The 20,064-nt window shown below is 40.4% G+C and overlaps 1 protein-coding gene across 1 annotated transcript in view; it reads right to left on the minus strand.

Moving 5' to 3' along the window:
• The window catches only part of LOC140469418 (uncharacterized), a 72,145-nt gene that overhangs the window by 20,374 nt on the left and 31,707 nt on the right, over positions 1-20,064 (minus strand). Inside the window, exons 4-7 of the mRNA XM_072565920.1 lie at positions 19,499-19,615; positions 18,026-18,140; positions 16,271-16,318; positions 5,851-5,907 (exon numbers count right to left, since the gene is read on the minus strand). Of these exons, the coding sequence (XP_072422021.1) occupies positions 5,851-5,907; positions 16,271-16,318; positions 18,026-18,140; positions 19,499-19,615 (337 nt within the window). The remainder of the gene's footprint in view (positions 1-5,850; positions 5,908-16,270; positions 16,319-18,025; positions 18,141-19,498; positions 19,616-20,064) is intronic.

Below are 20,064 nucleotides of genomic sequence, written 5' to 3' on the forward strand. Positions count from 1 at the left end.
ATACAACAATACATGGAAGATTTAAATTCTGAAGGATTATGGAAAATTACAATTATTTCATGTTCAATGTGAGAGTTGTTCGTTCTTTTGGAAGAATGATTGAAGGAACATGTCAAGAGTTTATTTCTCAAGAAGGCAATGACTGCAAGATGTCAGAGTCAAACATGTGATTAATAACTTGAACTCATGCCAGAACATCAGAGCAACAGACTCTAGAACATTCCACGCATTATGCTTGTGATGCCAAAAATAACCCATTGGTCAGTGTTTTTTCTCAGAAAGTCAATTTCTTCACATAATTTTCTTTTCTAGAAATGTGTGTGTATTTGTGTGTGTGTGTTGGGGATACCTAGAGGACAAGTATTTAAACTTCTATATGACTGAATGTGTACGTGAACCAATTATGCATCTTCATTGAGTAAGGTTTGTTTGATAATAAATCCATAATTACATATATTAAGGAACCTGGCTGATTTACTTTTTGTTTAAAATCAGATATAGATAAGGTATTTAAATAGTCATCTTGGCAACAAGAAAAAGTATTCTTATGCTGTGTTGCAACTTTTGGCGTAGTGGTACTACAACGACAGTCACAGTCCTCCAGCATTCACAGTAACTTTGAACAGAATCTCCACAGACCTGAGTGACATAAGAAATGACAAGTCAGTTGGCAAACATGGTGATATGGCAGAAATGAGACTCTTGCTCATCGAGAAGCGAATTTGCATGAATTACCATCTCATTATTATATAATCTCACCTCACTGATATACATTTTCTTATTATCCCATGGGGCCTAAGAAAAACTAGACAGGAACAAGTCCAACATGAAAGTATCTTGCGTATTTGGTGACTGCAGCTCATCACTTGATTCTCCAGGCAGCCATGTTGGACAGGTAGCTCAAAGCATACTCCATGCAGAGCGACTGTACACAAGGCACTTATCAGCCTCTCTGTGTCATTTTGGTACATCATAAACTCACTTCAATGATGCACTTTGGAACACACTCGCGCCTTTCACCTTGATACAGCTGCTAGGACACTTTGCAGAATCAAGCACCCATCTCATAGATTTCACCAGGATGCATCTGAAGACTCCTCATTTGCCCTTTTAGCATCCACTCACTTTGTGTCCGTTCGGACGCTCGAAACATTGCTGCCTTGTCTGTTTGCGCTATGTCGCCTCATTCATAATTTAAAGGTCAATACTTCTACCTTGTCTTCCTGTTTAGCTTAGCAACAAAACCAGTTTAGCAGTTTATCATGGGTGTCAACTGTGATCCATCAAGAGGCCGGACAGGATGTTGGACGGTGCTGTGTCATGTACCATGTGACAGCAACCTATACGGCCAGTACACAATGTACTTCAACCAAATGGTCATGTTTCCAAGTCTAAAGGGAGTGGTTCTTGGTAACATTAAGAAAGGCTACCTCAGTACAATAAGTCAATGGCAGCATCTGATATCAGTCCCAGGGTTTAGTCCAGTCAGCCTATTGATGAAGTCAGGATCATAGGATCCCTACGATATGGAAAAAGGTCATTTGATCCATCAGGTCTGCACCCACTTTTCAAAGAGCATCTCACCCAGCCCCAACCTATCCTCGTAAACCCGTATTTACTGTGGCTAATCCACGTGACCTGCACATCCCTGGACATTTCAGGGCAATTTAGAATGGCCAATCCATCTAAACATGCAAATTTTCAGACTATGGGAGGAAACTGGCCATATATACTCTGTCTACTAAAATTCTGCTGTTTAACCTTTTTCCCATCTATTCTAAAATCATGGTAGGTTTTCGTCTGTCTCACCTTCCTCTCTCTTAATTACCACATTTACTACCTTGTCCTCTACCATATACAGCAAGTGGCAGCTCCTTACACAGCAAACACACTGCTACACCTCCTATGGGGGTGTAGTGTCCATCAGGGATCCAAGTACCATTAATCAGGGGCACAGTCTACATAGCCTACAGGCCCAGTCACAGTCAGCTTGGGATGCACATTGTGAGGGACTCTACCCGACTGGAGCTCGGAGAGTGGTCAACAGTTATCCTGTAGGGCCAGTAGCAGTCTGGGAGATTGCATGCCATCAGTTGGGGAGCTGCAGAGATGTTTAGGTACTGCTCTTTGAAGTTGGTCTGGGATGAATATAACCCGGGGTTTCCATTTATTGATTGTTAAGGAGACTGCAAGATGTTGGGGGGGGGGGGGGCCTGTTCGGTTAGATGGGTGGATTACTGACAAAAAGGGTAGCTACGTCAAGGCTATGGTGAGGAGAATAGGCATTTGTGGAACAAGAATAGTAAAGGGTAAAGCTCAAGGCATATACAGAATATGTGGAACAGCATCAAAGACTGTCGGGGGGGGGGAATAGGCGGTTATTGGCAGTAACCATCACCATGGACCACAGGGAGCATTGAGAGTAGAGTTGGTATCCTTAAGGTGAATTGTCAGGGTTCGGGGCTAGGCAGGACAGTAGGAGGTGAAGTTCAATGTGATGGGTGTCCAGATTGGGGTAATGGGTGGAAACGGACTGTTGGAGTAGAGTGAAGCACCATGGATACCTGGCGACTACACAGAGCCCAGTGCTGATGGTATCCACAGCAAACTGCACCCCCTTGCCATCAGTTGCTCTTTTCTAGGCACACAATGAAACTGAAAAATAGCTTCGACGATGTCCGTTTTGAGGAGAGTAAAAATCACTTTGGGCAAAGCGTGGGATTTATGCTTGTTAGAAATTAAGACAAATACATAAAGCATTAGATAGCAAAGTCCAGCTACAATCTGTTCACAAAGGTTTCTTCACACATGTACAAACCCATAAAAAGTGAACATGCTATGTGTCAAATGTTGGTCATAGGCAGACTGCACCATCCCACTGGTGCTAGCAAAAGTAATGTTGTCATCTTAATGGTACAGACATTAGTAACAATAATTTAAGAAAAAGCGAATACTGATCAAAGGTAACCCATCATTTGTGAAATATCTAAGGGCAATGAAGGACAAGTGGAACATTGCTATATCATAAGACATATAGGGTTGAAGTACGTTTGGGATAGGAACAGGGTCAGACTACACAGGCACTCCCTTTTGGATATAATGTGTTGATCACTCAGCTGGAATGACACCTGAGGCGAACGTGAAGACTGCAGATGCTAGAGATCAAAGTCAAGTTTAGAGTGGAGCTGGAAAAGCACAGCAGGTCAGGCAGCATCCTGACGTTTTGGGCAATGATAATGAAGAGCTTTTGCCCAAAACACTGATTTTCCTGCTCCTCAGATGCTGCCTGACCTGCTGTGCTTCTCCAGCTCCACTCTGATCTTGACCCTGGTATGACACCTTCACCAGGTTGGTGCATGTTCTGTGACCAAAGTCATTATGAAACAGCCTCTGAAGGTCCACTCTGAAGCAGTCTGGAGTGGACTTTCAGTATAGCACAGACAGAGTGTGCTATACCATCCCGGACTGTACAACTGCAGTAGGCACCAAGGTAAAGTCACAGACCCTTGAAGTCCAACTCGTCCACGCTAACCAGATATCCTGTAAAAATCTAGTTCCACTTGCCAACATCTGGCCCATATCCCTCTAAACCCATCCTACTCATATATCCATTAGATGCCTTGTAAATGTTGTAATTATACTAGCCTCCACCACCTCCTCTGGCAGCTGATTCCATACATGCACCACCCTCTGTGTGAAAAAGTTACCCCTTTGGTACCTTTCATATCTTTCCCATCTTGCCTTAATCCTATGCCCTCTAGTTTTGGACTCCCCCACCCTGGGGAAAAGACCTTGCCAATTTATCCTATCCATGCCCCTCATGATTTTATAAACCTCTATAAAGTCATCCCTTAGCCTCTGACACTCCAGGGAAAATAGCTCCAGCCTATTCAACCTCTCCCTATAGCTCAAACCTTCTGACCCTCGCAACATCCTCGTAAATCTTTTCTGAACCTTTTAATGTTTCACAACATCCTTCAGACAGGAGGGAGAACAGAATTACACACAATATTCCAAACGTGGCTGAACTAATGTCCTGGACAGCTGTGACATGACCTCCCATCTCCTACATTCAATGCAATGACCATTAAAGGAAAGCATACCAAATGCCTTCTTCACTTTCCTATCCACCTGCAACTCCACTTTCAAGGAGCTTTGAATTTACACTCCAAGGACTCTTTGTTCAGGACCACACCCCAGGACGTGACCATTAAAGTGTATAAGTCCTGCCTGATTTGCCTATCCAAAATGTAGTACCTCATATTTATCTAAATTAAACTCCATGTGTCACTCCTTGGTCCACTTGCCTAACTATTGAAGATCCACTCTGAGGTATCCTTCTTCACTGTCCACTACACCTCCAATTTTAGTGACATCTGTAAACTTGCTAATCACATCCAAATCATTTATATAAAATGACAAAATGCATTGTACCCAGCACCAATCCTTTGGCACGCTGCTGGTCACAGGTGTCCAGTCTGAAAAACAACCCTCCACCACCACCTTTGAGTCTTCTACCTTTGAGCCAGTTCTGTATCCAAATAGGTAGTTCTCCCTGTATTGTGTGATCCAATCTTGCTTTACCAGTCTACCATGCGAACTTTGTCAAATGCCTTACTGAAGTCCATAGAGATCATGTCCACCGCTTTGCCCTCATCAATCTTTCTTCATTGCTTCTTCAAAAAACTCAATTACGTGAGTGAAACGTGATTTCCGTATTGACTATACTTTCCTGATGAAGGGCTTTTGCCCAAAGCGTGGATTTTCTTGCTCCTTGAATGCTGCCTGATCTGCTGTGCTTTTCCAGCCCCACTCTAATCTATCCTTAATCAGTCCTTGCATTTCCAAATACATGCACATCCTGTCCCTCAGAATTCCCTCCAACAACTTCTCCACCACTAATGTCAGGCTCACCAGTCTAGAGTTCCCTGGCTTTTCCTTACCACCTTTTTAAAATAGTAGCACAACATTAGCCAACCTCCAGTCTTCCGGCACCTCATCTGTGGCTATTGATGAAAATATCTCAGCACATGGCTCATCAATCTCTTCCCTTGCCTCTCGCAGAGTTTTAGGGTACACCTGATCAGGTCCTGAGGATTTATCCACCATGATACTTTTTAAGACATCCAGTACTTCCTCCTCTGCAATATGGATAATTTTTAAGATGTTGCTATTTATTTCTCCACATGATTGATGCTGAGAAACCCCTGAGAATGGGAGGAGTCATCTGAGAAGAAATTTGAGGTTTTTGACCTAGAGGAAGTTCTTCTTGTGGGAGACATGTTATACATGTAGACAGCTAGCAAATATTTTTCCACATAACTTGTACTTTAATCACACAATTTAGCTTTGTGCTCTGCCTGAAATGTTCACAGACCATTTCTGGAAACCTTAGATCCTTATTCATGACACTGGAATCCTCTGAAAGAAATCTACAAGTTTAAAGTTTTTGCATTAATATTAGCTTCTTTAAATATATACTTATTAAATATCATTTTGTTTCTTTAAAGATCTTTCAACCTCCTGCTTATCTGACCATTGAAATTAAAATGTTAAACTTCAACTCTTTTTATTCCTTTGCTATATTGTCCCTTTTCTCTCATCATAGGGTCATGGTCTTAGTATTGATCCAGGCCAAATTTAGAGCTACAGAAGTTTATAATATAGATACTTTTAAAAACTGAAATACTCCATGGCTTGCAGCCCTGAAGAGAATTGTAGGTCTTTTCATGACATGCCATTTGCTAAATTGTTCCACAGAAGATGAATAACTCACAATCACAACCATTCAAAATTACAAGTAAATAAAGCACAACAGGTCCAACTGCTTTCTACTACTGTTGCTTTTACCTGTTCAAGATGTTCGGGTTTTACAGTTATATCCATCTGTTGGCATGTTTGATCCTTCTAGAAAAAAACCCAATATTTCAGAACTGGGAAATTTAGGTCTTGTATAATTAATATTTATGCAGAAATATCCATATGTGATATTCACACTGGATTATTAGATATATTTATTAGTAAATAAGGCAGTGTAACCTGATTTCTACTTTTGGAGAAAAGGTTTTGATTTATGTTCATTATATAAACATAATTTCATACCATCTACATTTCTATCAGAGTGTTAACTTCTCATTACTTCATCTATAAAATCACATTTCAATGTAAGACTATGAGGTACTCCAATACTTCATCTTTCAAATTGCTGTGTACTGAATATTAGTTTGACAATACAAAGTATCATGGCAGAGCCCAAACATCTCACACTATTTTGAACAAGCTACAACTAAAACATTGAAGAGAAAGTGCACTGAGATTCATATCACACACAGCAGTAACAATCTCAATAGCACAAAAAGAGTTTCAGAGCAAAACACAACATCCACCGAAGAAACATTTGGGAAGCAGATATTTTATACAGTCTGTTTCATATCTGAAACCTTTACACAGAAGTGATCCATTTGCCTTATAATTCTGTGTCAGGTTTCTGAAAGTCATAAACCAAGTCTTTAGTCATAAACCATATTCCATTCCCTCAAACATTTAAAACTTTTTCAATTGTTTGCTTGCTTTCACTTGAAAAGTAATTTGCATCCTCATGTTAAGAAGACTACCCATGTCCCAACAACTATCTTGATCAAAAGATCTAAATCGTTCAAGAGTTGGATAAATGATTTAAATGATAAAAGTATACTTGTTTCAGTATTTTAGTCAGAGACCAATGTGAGAAAAGAGAAAACTTTCTGTGAAGAAATTCAGCTATGAAAATGGTATTAGAAGAAACTCAAGATTGAAGTGATTGATGTCACATTGTAACAAGCAGGTATGTTTGTATCTTAGGACAAATGGTAACTGTGCATGTGATGCTGAGGTCAGAAGAATAGAAATAGCTTAAAATAATTTTGTGAAGTTGGAAGATGTGTTAACAATGAAAACTTGAACTTGAAACAAGGTAAAGGTCTTGAGATTATACGTGGTTCCCAATTTTCTTAATACCTGAGAAACCTGGACAATAAATAAAGACCTGTGGAAGAAAAAAACCCCTTTGAAACAGGATATTAAGACATCTGTTTAAATTTCATTAACAAACCATAACAGAAATGAAACAGTGCTTGAAACTGCAAGACCAAAAACTAAAAAGGAACATACAGCAAAGAAAATGTCAATAATTTGGTCAGTTAATCAAAGAAAAGCTCTCTTTTGGAGGGCAGAGTGACCAACTTTCTAAGACCATCCTGTAATTTGGGACAATGGTCTTGTGTGTTTGGTTATTTGCTGCTGGAATACCTTTGCCCAACATTCTAAGATAGCAACTTGGAGATTGTTGGTGACTCTTCTTCTTGTTCAAAGCAGTTACTTATTGGAGTGTCGGAGAGAGGAGACAGAGGTCAATAAAACATATATTGTAAATAAACAAAATATGGATTGTTGCAAATTTCCTGGTTCTATATAGAATTTGAATTTATTTACAGAAAGCATACTGCTGCTCCATGACCTACCTCTGTTGTTTCACCAGCACTGACCATTTAGTCATCTTTTTTCTTGCATTCCATAATATCTCTAATCTCTTACCCACCGCCACCCAGAGTTGGTAACCTAGGACGGATTGACCTAGGCGTGGTTGAAAGTTGGATTTCACAGAGAGATTGCAGATAAGCTATAATGAATGTGAGGATGTGCAAGGCAGATGAGCATGGCATACCATGACAGCTGTCTAACTCTATGACTCCTTGTCTGAGTAAGTACAAGAAGGACGTGAAGAAATTTTCATAACTGAGTGTGCAGCAAGGACACTAGGAATCATATGCTACATATAGGTTAGCTAATTGGTTTATTGATTTCGACACTGGACAAAAAAAAGACATTCTTGTGAACATTTTTGGAGTTGTGCCAAAAGTTGTCCCTCAGACTAATTGAGCTGCACTTTGACACAGTGTGCTCAGCTTCATAACCTATAGCCGATGCCTAAGACGCCAGAAGTGATGTTACAATGATTAACAGCTCTGGACTCAAGATTGATTCTGGAGCCCATGAGGTCTCATGTATCACTTGGAAAAATTATTGAGAATAGCAAGGATTTCAGTGGCTGACACTCAGCTGTATTAGCAAAACAATTGTCTAAAATTTGAATGATATCTCTACTAGATTGAGCCTCTGGGTCATGTTGAGACTAGATTAAAAGCTAGTCAACCTTTCCTTACCAACCTACCTCTCACAGATATGTATCTATTTACCTGACAGGAGTGATCACTGCAGTCCTTTTGGAAATGCAGTCCTATCTTCACACTAAGGACACCACTCACTGTTACATGGCACTTCTGCCTTGCTTAATAGGATAGATTCAGAACAGATTCAAAACTGGGCACCCAGGAGGCACTGCGGACAGCAGCAGCAGAATTGAAGTCCACCACAATTTGTAACCTCGTGATTTAACATAACTCTCAGTCTACCACTACTGCGATGGCAAGAGAAAAACCATGGCTCAATGAGTACTGCAATAGAGAGCATGCCAGGAGCAGCATCTTGCATTCCTAACTAAAATGAGATGCTAATCAGTGAAGCCACAGCACATGCACAATAGGAAGAGAATGCAGCAAGCAATAGAGACAGCTAAGCAGTCCCAGGACCAATAGGTCAGACCAAAGATTTGCAGTTCTGCCACATCCATTCCATGAATGACAGAGGGCAACTGAACAAGTTGAGGAGACGTCTCAATAAACATTCTGTAATAGTGCCCAGTATGTCAGTGCAGAGGATAAAGCTGACATATTTGGAGCTACCTTCAGCCAAGAATGCCAATAGATCATCCATATGAAATTGTTCTTGAGGTTTGTGGATCATATGTCAGTCTTCAAATGATTCAGTTCACTCCATATGTGTTCAAGAAATGGTCGAGTGCGCTGGCTAAGGGCCTAGGCAACATGGCTGTTGTATCAAGACCTGTGGTCCAGAATTAGCCACGCTCTAGCGAACCAGTTCCAACACAGCTACAATACTGACATCAATCTGATTTCAGTGGAAAATTTCAAGTTATGTTGTTACGACGCAGAGGCCGAACCTCTCTGTTTATTAAAACCAAACATGCAGAAAAGCTTGCCTCGCCTTGTAATGTAATAAAAGTGTGAATGAGTGAAAGAGAACTCTTAATTTTCAATGTTTAAAGAAAAATAACAATTTATTTTCCTAACTTTAACAGCAAACAACTAAATATTTTCAAAGCCCCCTTTTTCTTAACAAAATACTATGACTCCAACTCCAACCATTACAAAAGAAGAAGTGCTAGAAAAATTAAAAGGTCTAAAATTTGATAAATCTCCTGGCCCTGATGGGCTACATCCTAGAGTTCTGAGGGAGATGGCTGAAGAAATAGCAGACACGTTGGGTGTAATCTTTCAAAAATCACTGGAGTCAGGGGAAGTCCCAGATGATTGGAAAATCGTTGTTGTAACCCCCTTGTTCAAGAAAGGATCAAGACAAAAGTTGGAAAATTATAGGCCAATCAGCCTAACCTCGGTTGTAGGTAAAATTCTAGAATCCATTGTTAAGGATGAGATTGCTATATTCTTGGAAGTGCAGGGTCAGATTAGAACAAGTCAGCATAGATTTAGTAAGGGGAGGTCGTGCCTGACAAACCTGTTAGAACTCTTTGAAGAGGTAACAAGTAGGTTAGGACCAAGGAAACCCAATGGATGTTATCTACTTAAATTTCCAAAAGGCATTTGATAAGGTGCCTCATTAGAGGCTGCTGAATAAGGTGAGGGCCCATGGTGTTTGAGGTGAGCTACTGGCATGGATTGAGGATTGGCTGTCTGACAGAAGGCAGAGAGTTGGGTTAAAAGGTTCTTTTTTGGAATGGCAGCGAGTGACAAGTGGTGTCCTGCAGGGTTCAGTGTTGGGGCCGCAGCTGTTCACTTTATATATTAATGATCTGGATAAAGGGACTGGGGGTATTCTGGTGAAGTTTGCTGATGATACCAAGTTAGGCAGACAGGCAGGTAGTTCTGAGGAGGTTGGGAGGCTGCAGAAAGATTTAGACAGTTTAGGAGAGTGGTCCAAGAAATGGCCGATGGAATTCAATGTGTTCAAATGTGAGGCCTTGCACTTTGGAAAAAGGAATACAGGCATGGACTATTTTCTGAATGGTGAGAAAATTCATAAAGCCGAAGTACAAAGGGATCTGGGAGGGCAATCCAGGATTCTCTAACGGTTGACTTGCAGGTTGAGTCCATGATTAAGAAAGCAAATGTAATGTCGTCATTTATCTCAAGAGGGTTGGAATGTAAAAGCAGTGATGTGCTACTGAGACTTTATAAAGCTCTGGTTAGGCCCCATTTAGCATACTGTGTCCAGTTTTGGGTCCCATACCTCAGGAAGGACATACTGGCACTGCAGCGTGTCCAGCGGAGATTCACACGGATGATCCCTGGAATGGTAGGTAGGCCTAACATACAGTGAATGGCTGAGGATCCTGGGATTGTATTCATTAGAGTTTAGAAGGTTGAGGGGAGATCTAATAGAAACTTACAAGATAATGCATGGCTTAGAAAGGGTGGATGCTGGGAATTTGTTTCCGTCAGGCGGGGATACTAGGACCCGTGGGCACAGCCTTAGAATTAGAGGTGGGTCAATTTAAAACTGAAATGAGGAGACATTTCTTCAGCCAGAGAGTGGTGGGCCTGTGGAATTCATTGCCACAGAGCGCAGTGGAGGCTGGGATGTTAAATGTCTTCAAGGCAGAGATTGATAAATTCTTAATCTCGCAAGGTATTAAGGGATACGGGGAGAGTGCGGGTAAGTGGTTTTGAAGTGCCCATCAGCCATGATTAAATGGCAGAGTGGACTCGATGGACCGAATGGCCTTACTTCCACTCCTATGTCTTATGGACTTATAAAATGTTGCTCCAATACTACAATTCTTAAACATTACATTAATTTAACTTCTCAAGGTCCATATAGTCTCTTCTGCTATCCTCCTTCCGTCTTTCCGATTCTGTTGTCTTCTCCCTGGGTTGTCTTCTTATTTTTATTGCTTTTACAGGAAAAGATATCTTTTGAAAAGATTTTTTTTCAGAGCAGCACATTTATTTTTTCGGATGGCAGTTGCTCCGACCAGTTTTCAAAATGCCCTTGTTTTATAACCCCAACATCGTTCCCACTCATTGTTCCATTGTCGTCAATACAATAAATTCAAACTCAATTGGGGTTTAGTATCCTTGGCACAACTTAAATAAATTGGTTAACTTTGAATTGTTGCCAAAAAAGCAACCAAAACTCAGGTATCCATTTCACATCTAAATGTCACATATATCTGTTTTGGAGCAGCCTGCCTCCTAGCTGTTCTGTGTACTGGCAGCTGCAGCTGTACTTTAAATGCAGAAAATGCTTTCTATCTTAAAGTGACCATTCAAGTCTTTCGACTTCGTAACAATGTCCTGTCCACAAAATGCAGGACAAGCTTTGACTCGGATCCCTTGATTCCAGAACATACTATAACCTTGGTATAAATACAAATCTCCCATTTCAAACATGTAGTTTTAAATACTACAGACTACAGCTTTCAGTGATGCTAGGAAGTTAATATTCTGGGCCCTCTGCTGTGCATTACATTCTTTTTTCATTAGGTAAAAACAATGACTGCAGATGTTGGAAACCAGATTCTGGATTAGTGGTGCTGGAAAAGCACAGCAGTTCAGGCAGCATCCGAGGAGCAGGAAAATCGACGTTTTGGGCAAAAGCCCTTCATCAGGAATACAGGCAGAGGGCCTGAAGGGTGGAGAGATAAATGAGAGGAGGATGGGGGTGGGGAGAAAGTAGCATAGAGTACAACAGGTGAGTGGGGGAGGGGATGAAGGTGATAGGTCAGGGAGGAGGGTGGAGTGGATAGGATAGGTGGAAAAGAAGATACGCAGGTAGGACGTCATGGGGACAGTGCTGAGCTGGAAGTTTGGAACTAGGGTGAGGTGGGGGAAGGGGAAATGAGGAAACTGTTGAAGTCCACATTGATGCCCTGGGGTTGAAATGTTCCGAGGCGGAAGATGAGGCGTTCTTCCTCCAGGCATCGGGTGGTGAGGGAGCGGTGGTGAAGGAGGCCCAGGACCTCCATGTCCTTGGCAGAGTGGGAGGGGGAGTTGAAATGTTGGGCCACAGGGCGGTGTGGTTGATTGGTGCGGGTGTCTCTGAGATGTTCCCTAAAGTGCTCTGCTAGGAGGCGTCCAGTCTCACCAGTGTAGAGGAGACCGCATTGGGAGCAATGGATACAATAAATGATATTGGTGGATGTGCAGATAAAACTTTGATGGATGTGGAAGGCTCCTTTCGGGCCTTGGATGGAGGTGAGGGAGGAGGTGTGGGCGCAGGTTTTGTAATTCCTGCAGTGGCAGGGGAAGGTGCCAGGATGGGAGGGTGGGTTGTAGGGGGGGCGTGGACCTGACCATGTAGTCACAGAGGGAACTATCTTTGCGGAAGGGGGAAAGGGGTGGGGAGGGAAATATATCCCTGGTGGTGGGGTCCCTTTTGGAGGTGGCAGAAATGTCGGTGGATGATTTGGTTTATGCGAAGGTTGGTAGGGTGGAAGGTGAGCATCAGGTGCATTCTGTCCTTGTTACGGTTGGAGGAGTGGGGTCTGAGGGCGGAGGTGCGGGATGTGGACAAGTTGCGTTGGAGGGCATCTTTAACCACGTGGGAAGGGAAATTGCGGTCTCTAAAGAAGGAGGCCATCTGGTGTGTTCTGTGGTGGAACTGGTCCTCCTGGGAGCAGATACGGTGGAGGTGGAGGAATTGGGAATACGGGATGGCATTTTTGCAGGAGGTAGGGTGGGAAGAGGTGTAATCCAGGTAGCTGTGGGAGTTGGTAGGTTTGTAAAAAATTTCAGTGTCAAGTCGGTCGTCATTAATGGAGATGGAGAGGTCCAGGAAGGGGAGGGAGGTGTCAGAGATGGTCCAGGTAAATTTAAGGTCAGGGTGGAATGTGTTGGTGAAGTTGATGAATTGCTCAACCTCCTTGCGGGAGCATGAGGTGGCGCCAATGCAGTCACCAATGTAGCGGAGGAAGACGTGGGGAGTCATTCACAGGATTTGGATATCATTGGCAATCTCAGTAAAGGCAAAGTCACCGTAGGGCTACTCTCTCTTAGAGGTCAATGACTGGTGGTGGTTTAACATGAGGATCACATGTCTCAGGTGAGAGGAGACGTTGAGAGAGACTCCTTCATGGTAACCCTCGCTAGGAAGTGAACACACACTGTTGGTGTCCCTGCATTTCAAATCAGTCATACAGTTGAGTTAACCAACCCCCAACAAGCCCAATTCTTTATTGCCCAATCCTATTTGCCCTGGAGAAGAAGAAGTCTATTGCGTGTTGAAGTCTATTGCAGCAGTTCTGATACAACTGAGTGATTTACTAGACCACTTCAAATGGCATGTCAGAGAATGTGGAGGCCAAACGGGGTAAAGGACAGTAGATTTCCTTTCCTGAAGGATATTGGGGAATTAGTTAAGTTTTTATAATAACTTGATATTTTAATGGTTGCCACTATATTGAGGCAAGTTATTTAATCCAGAGTTAATCAAATTTAAAATTCCCAAATGCATGCACAAATTTTTATAATAAGGAAGCAGGGTGATGTTGTTGCGCATTTCATTCAATGAGCTGGAGTTAATTTCTACATTCACTGTTTCATTCTTTCCTTACCTTTCCAGTTTTCACACTCATAAATCAGCTAAATATTTGCTGCCGTGAGGTCTGAATTCAAGTGCTACTCTAATCAGCTGGTAGTATATCTAAATTCAAACTCTCTCCACAGCATTGAGACCTATATTAAACGATCACTAGTGTGTGATACGAATATTGACTGCTCTCATTACTAAGCACCTGTCCTGTTTCTGTTGTTCCTCAAGTAGGATTATCAGAACAAGCTCCAATGGATCCAGCCATAGCAGGGTTATCATCACTGAAGCTGTGGTGCAACAAAAGTGCAGACAAATACATCAGGAAGCTCAGGCCCAGCTGCAACCTCCAGAAGCTCTCTCCCTATGAAGTAGTTGCAGCTGAAGGACCTCTGAGGTGTGGAGGATGTACAGGAGGCTCAGAGTCGATTATCCTAGATGCCATTTCCCCCAGATGAGTAAGATCCAATTGCTGCCATACACTGAGGATTTCTCAGGATACTGTCACAAAACTGTGTCACCTGCTGGAGCATGAGTTGTGACCTGAAGTGATGGGGTGGCCATCCTATCTCAGTGGCCATCAAGGAGATAGCTGTGCTAAACTTCTATGTAACTGTGCTTCCACTGGGATCTGTGTGAGATCTCTCAATCCTCAACCTACAAATGTATCAAGACTGTTACCGATACAATATGTGACATTTATCTCCTTTCCTCATAGAACCACATCAGTAAGTTTTGCCAGCTTAACTAGCTGCCCCCAGGTGCATGTGCTATAAATGAAAATACCTATAACCTCACATCTACCATTACTAAGCCACCTAACCTACACATCCCTGGACACTTACAGGGCAATTTGGCATTGCCAATCCACCTAACCTGCAGATCTTTGCACATGTAATATGAAAGCTATTCATGAGTGATACATAGATGGGCTTTAAATATGATAATGGCCAGGGAATGTCCTGGTCAAAACATGGTCTAGGAGAAAGTGAGGACTGCAGATGCTGGAGATCAGAGTCTAAAAGTATGGCACTGGAAAAGCACAACAGGTCAGGGAGAATCCAAGGAGCAGGAGAATCGACATTTCAAACATAAGCCCTTCACAAGGAAACATTGATTTTTCTGCTCCTTGGATGCTGTCTGACCTGCTGTACTTTTCTAGTGCCACACTTTTAGACTCTGATCTCCAGCATCTGTAGTCCTCACTTTCTCCTAGGTCATGCAGTGAGCGCAAGGTGGTGTGAGACCAACATTACCTAGGTGAAATGAATACATAAAGAGGTGAGCAGTCGAGAGTTGTGGGAGAGATCTCATGGAGAGAAACCCCCATGAAACGGCACAAAATCAACATTGCCAACGTTTGGTAAAATTCAGCCCCAAGTCTCCACGTGAACTCTTTTCAGTCTAGGTTAGGTAATGATAGATGCATGTTAATAGACCAAAGAGGATACTGCATCTGAGCATCATCCAAAAACCTTTCAGCAAGGTCACATTATTGACTGTCCACAATATACCTCACATTCAGATACACGTTACGTTCATTTTAGTTTCTGAAAGCTAAAAAAATTTAAAAGCAAGAGGACACAGCCACTAAATAATGTACTGCAGAGTTCAAAACAGGAAAAAGATTCACTGTGAATCTAAGTGGGACAAATTCTGAAGGTTAGAGAAGCTCAAACCTTCCAAACCAAAAAGATGGTAGTTAAGGCAGGCAACCTCACCAGAATAAATATCATTTCAAATTAGGATGGGAAACTATAATCATTGCATATAAAGTTATCTTCAGTAATTATAACAATATTGTATGACAGTTCACAGTCTCCTGCAGCTGACAGATGCACATTACTGCATTTCTATATCCACTTGCATGGTGCTACACAATTCACAGTCGAAGTGACCACGAATACTGTCTACACAAAAGAACAGAATTTCAAAGCTGGCAAACTATGAATAACTCACACAACTTAAAGAAAATCATCATATTTTCAGAAAGCTCTAGTAAATCTCCTTTCCAACCTTTTCCTTATTGTCAAAATACTCTGAATGGATGATGCTTTTCCCTGCCTGTAAGTAAAAACAACTTTCTCATAAAACACATTCGTTTTTTCGAATTATTTCTATATTAGAAATAGAGAAAATCAGAATTTTAACTAGCACAATTGTTAACTTAGAATGGTCATTGATAGATCTGATGTGTTTTCTAACTATTCTTTTGTAAATTCATTGATATGACCTAAGGAGACTTTCTCTCATAAAAAAACTTGACTCAGCAGCTTTATTTTGACTGACCAATAATCTGCGCATGCAAGGTCCCATTGATTTTATAAACGCTGCAATCTTGGATTTGGGAAACGTAAAGCTGCTAAGGCTTTTTTTTTCACTTCTTTCATCCTTGCCCATTTAAACTGAAGTTCACAAAAACACATTTTGGTTCAGATGATAAACATAAATTAGTTTTCTTAGCAAACTCTTTCTTGTTTCAAAAACCAGTGGCGCATTGTTTCTCTTTCAGCTGAATGTTGTATGTAACATTTTATCATATTCAATAATTTTGTGAGATTTTGATCGAAGAAATATAATAATTACAGACGATGCAAACACTTGCCATAGTTTCCTTCAAATCTTCAGCTCCTCCTTTAGGTCTTTGATTCACCTGATTTGTAGAAATAGCATCATTTACCATTTATATATTTAGTATCCAGTAACATAACTAAGAAAGGTTCTTCTGACCTTTCTTGAATTTAATTTCTCAGAGATAATTTGTGACTTGTAAAAACTTCAGAAGAGGAAAGAGAACATTGAACCTTGTCCTACATCCCAATTATAGTACAGCATGGTCCTATTTCTAGCTGTAATTCCTTTTCCAATCAAACTAAATGTCATCTTCAAAACTGTACAATAATTACAAAAGAACTGAAGCAACTTAATCTCATTTGGATTAATAAATCAAAGTAGTTAAACCTGATTTTGTTCTTTTTTAACCAGTTAGTGTCATAAAAAATAATTAAATTTGGTATCAGGATTCACATGGTCAACTGCATCTTTTATTCTACTGTTCACGGTTGTGCCTGCGTGGGGCAGCATGATTGAGATAGCAATCAATTATTTGGTATAGATCTACTGGGTGATGTGTCGCAGGGGTTAATGCAATCTTCGCTCTTGATGGAAGCTTATTCCACATTTGATAATTCTTTGTCCGAAATAGCAGTTTTCAATTTCTATTCTAAGATATTTTCTTTACTAGTCTGTATCCCTTACTCTATTTCAAAAAAAAGCCTGGGTTAACATTTTCTTTACTCTTAGTATGGCATGAGGCTGTACAAAGTTATTTCTTAACTTCGTTTCTTGAACCTACAATCAGAGTTCCTGCAAGCTTTTTCAATAATTAATGCTCATTACATTGGAAATGAGTTTTGCGGTTCATTTTTGCAGACTTCAGTGCAAGAACTTTTCTTGTTTCTTAGCAACCAGAACTGGATGCCGTGTTCATGGTGCGATCTGATGAGAGTAGTCATGAAGTATATAGGCCCATCTATTATTCATCTTCGTGGGTTTGTAATAAACTCATCCGTCATTGTTCTGTCTGCTTAAACATTTTGAGCAACCCATTCTATCATTTATCAGTTGCCTCGTAATATTACTTCCTGGACTGTCTGTGGAAGCTCAGGAAGGCCTGCCTATCCACCTCAATGCATGCTGATGGAGTGATTATCCTTAAACTATATGAGGCCACATGTCTCTCTAATATGGAAAGAGATACTTATAATCCTTTGTGGACTTGGCTCCTTGCATTTATTTATACATTAATATTGTACTGGTCCAGTTAGATTGGCATCATTGGCAAACTTCACCACTGTGTACTGAGTTTCTGAATTAGTCATTTATGAAAATTAGGAACAATCAATGTATTGAGCTCTTAAACATCTTATATAGTATTTTCCCCTCTCACTGATCCAGTCCTCTAATGAATATACACTGTTTCCTAATCTTCAACTCGTTATTAGGCTTGCAGTTTTGAATTTAATAATGTTTCATGTAGAACTCCGTGAAATGTATTTTGGAAGTTGAGGTACAACACACTCTACAGATACAATAACATGGAGACAAGCATATGAGTTTGAAGGGAGTAATGGATTACACTGAAGGATTTAGATGAGGACAGATGAGAGAAGGTTTGAGTGAAGCATAATTATGTCAAGGGTTACTTGGGCCAAATGCCCAGCTTCTGTGTTCTATACCCTATGCATATAAGGCAACACCACAGTCCAGTTGGGAGAAAGAATATTGTGAGTGATGAGCATTGGGGTGGGGGTGCATTGGTTGACTGGTGGGTGTAAGTGACAGAAAAAAATCTTCTCACCGGTTGATTAACAGTCATTGGTGGGCTCAAGTAGTCATTTTCCAAAATCAAACCTTCCTTTTCTTCCATTGCAAATTCTTCAAAGATTTGATCTTTAATATTTGAACTTTCAGCTCTAGAAATAGAAATATTTATATATATATAAATTTAAACTATTTCTGGCTATTAACAAATTTTAAGTCGTTCATAAATTATAGACCAAACTGCAATAACACACAGACCTGCTCTAGTTGCTTGTTAATTCTCTGATACAATTTTTCTCTCTCCTCGCAACTGTACTGAAACCAACACAGGAACACGCAACCCTTGTCTAAGCAACTATTCATCCAGTTTTGCATTCTGTTTTGAAAACTGCAGTTCAGGAAGGATATACTGGCCTTGAGGTGAGTGTAGCACAGGTTCACCAGAATTATATTACACTTAAAAGTTTAAATGATAAAGAATGGTTGCTTAACTCCCTTGATTATTACTTCCCTTGAGGACAGAGTGTGAGAGGAAATCTGATCAAAGTTTATACAAAGTAAAAAAGGGTAATATTGAGAAAATATTTCCTCTGATAGGAGATCAAAAACAAGGAGACATTCTTAAAATTAGGACTAGACTACCTAAAAACTAAATCAGAAATCTCCTTTTTGCACAAAATGTAGTGTAATTTCAGAACTTTTGCTCCAAAAATGTATGGATTCTGTGAGTAGACACAGAGATATAAGGGCTAAGAGAGGTGATGAGGGTTTGGTGGAAGGATGTGAGTGTTTTTTTTAATATACTTTTCCATAAAAGTGCTGAACACAGTGGTTGCATCAGAACTGTTTCAAGGATGGGGTGGGCTTGACTCCTATTAACACCTGTCCTCCTGGAATAAAAATCAGACCATCTGGAGCACTTTCTCCTGAACTGAGTTTGTGAAGTTGGAAATTTTCTCAATTATTGACTGTGAAGTGGAAATTCAGACCAATGTGACAGCTTGTGCCATCTCAATTGCTGATTCCTTTCTTCACCCAAGGTCAGGCCGTATGATTTACCATGTGATTACTGGTTCTAAGTTATTACAATCTGGAGAAGAATAATGATTAGTTTTCCTGTTTTTACTCCAGATATTCCAGCTGAAATGCTTTAATTGTCTTTCAAATGAACTCAGAATAACTAATAAAAAATGGATTTTTATATTCTAAGTAGCTCAAAGGTGGACCACAAATATACTTACTGAACCACTAGAGAAGTAATTAAATTTTTAAAAAGTTCAGTTCTGATACAATAAAACCTGTGTTTACAGTTTTGCTTTACAAGGCTTAACTTTTTATTTGTAAGTTACTTATACTTCAAGTAATTAATTTAAAATACTCGAACTTATTCACCACAAAGTGGATATTTATGCAGCAATAGTGTCATTATAGCCAAAACAGTCCAATATTTAAGTTCTGATGAAATAGTGAGAGCATCCACACCCATACATTTGCAGAAATATGCCATTACCGTTCCAAAGCCCAACAGAAGAATTCATCTTTCTGATTTACATCCACTTGTGTTTTACTGTTATCTTCTGTATATCTGGTGGTTTGCAGAGAATGGCCCTCCTCTTCATCACCAAATCTGAAATGTAGAAGACATATAACTTCTACACCAAGCACTATACTAAAGATGCAGCAGATCCAATTATAGAAATGCAGGAGACCAAATAGCATTACTTCCTATCTTGTTAATAGGACAACATTTCTGATTTTAAAAATAATTTTGATAAATGTGGTGCATTATGAAAGACTAAAAACATGTCAGAAATGTATGAGGAGCTTGATTTCTTTGATGACATTGGTTATTTTTCTGGTTCATGCAGTGTTAAAAACATTCTTATGCCAAAACTCTGATTAGGGTGCAACATATTCAATCTGAATTGGTATGCTGCCTGGAGTTACTGTTCCAGAGCAAAGATTTAGTAAGAGGATTAGTAAGAAGGAAATATGCAGAGAAAAAAGGAGGTACGAAGGTAAACTGGCCAAGAATATAAAGGAGGATAGTAAAAGCTTTTTTAGGTATGTCCAAGG

Source organism: Chiloscyllium punctatum, chromosome 49, assembly GCF_047496795.1.
Source record: "Chiloscyllium punctatum isolate Juve2018m chromosome 49, sChiPun1.3, whole genome shotgun sequence".
NCBI lineage: Eukaryota > Metazoa > Chordata > Chondrichthyes > Orectolobiformes > Hemiscylliidae > Chiloscyllium > Chiloscyllium punctatum.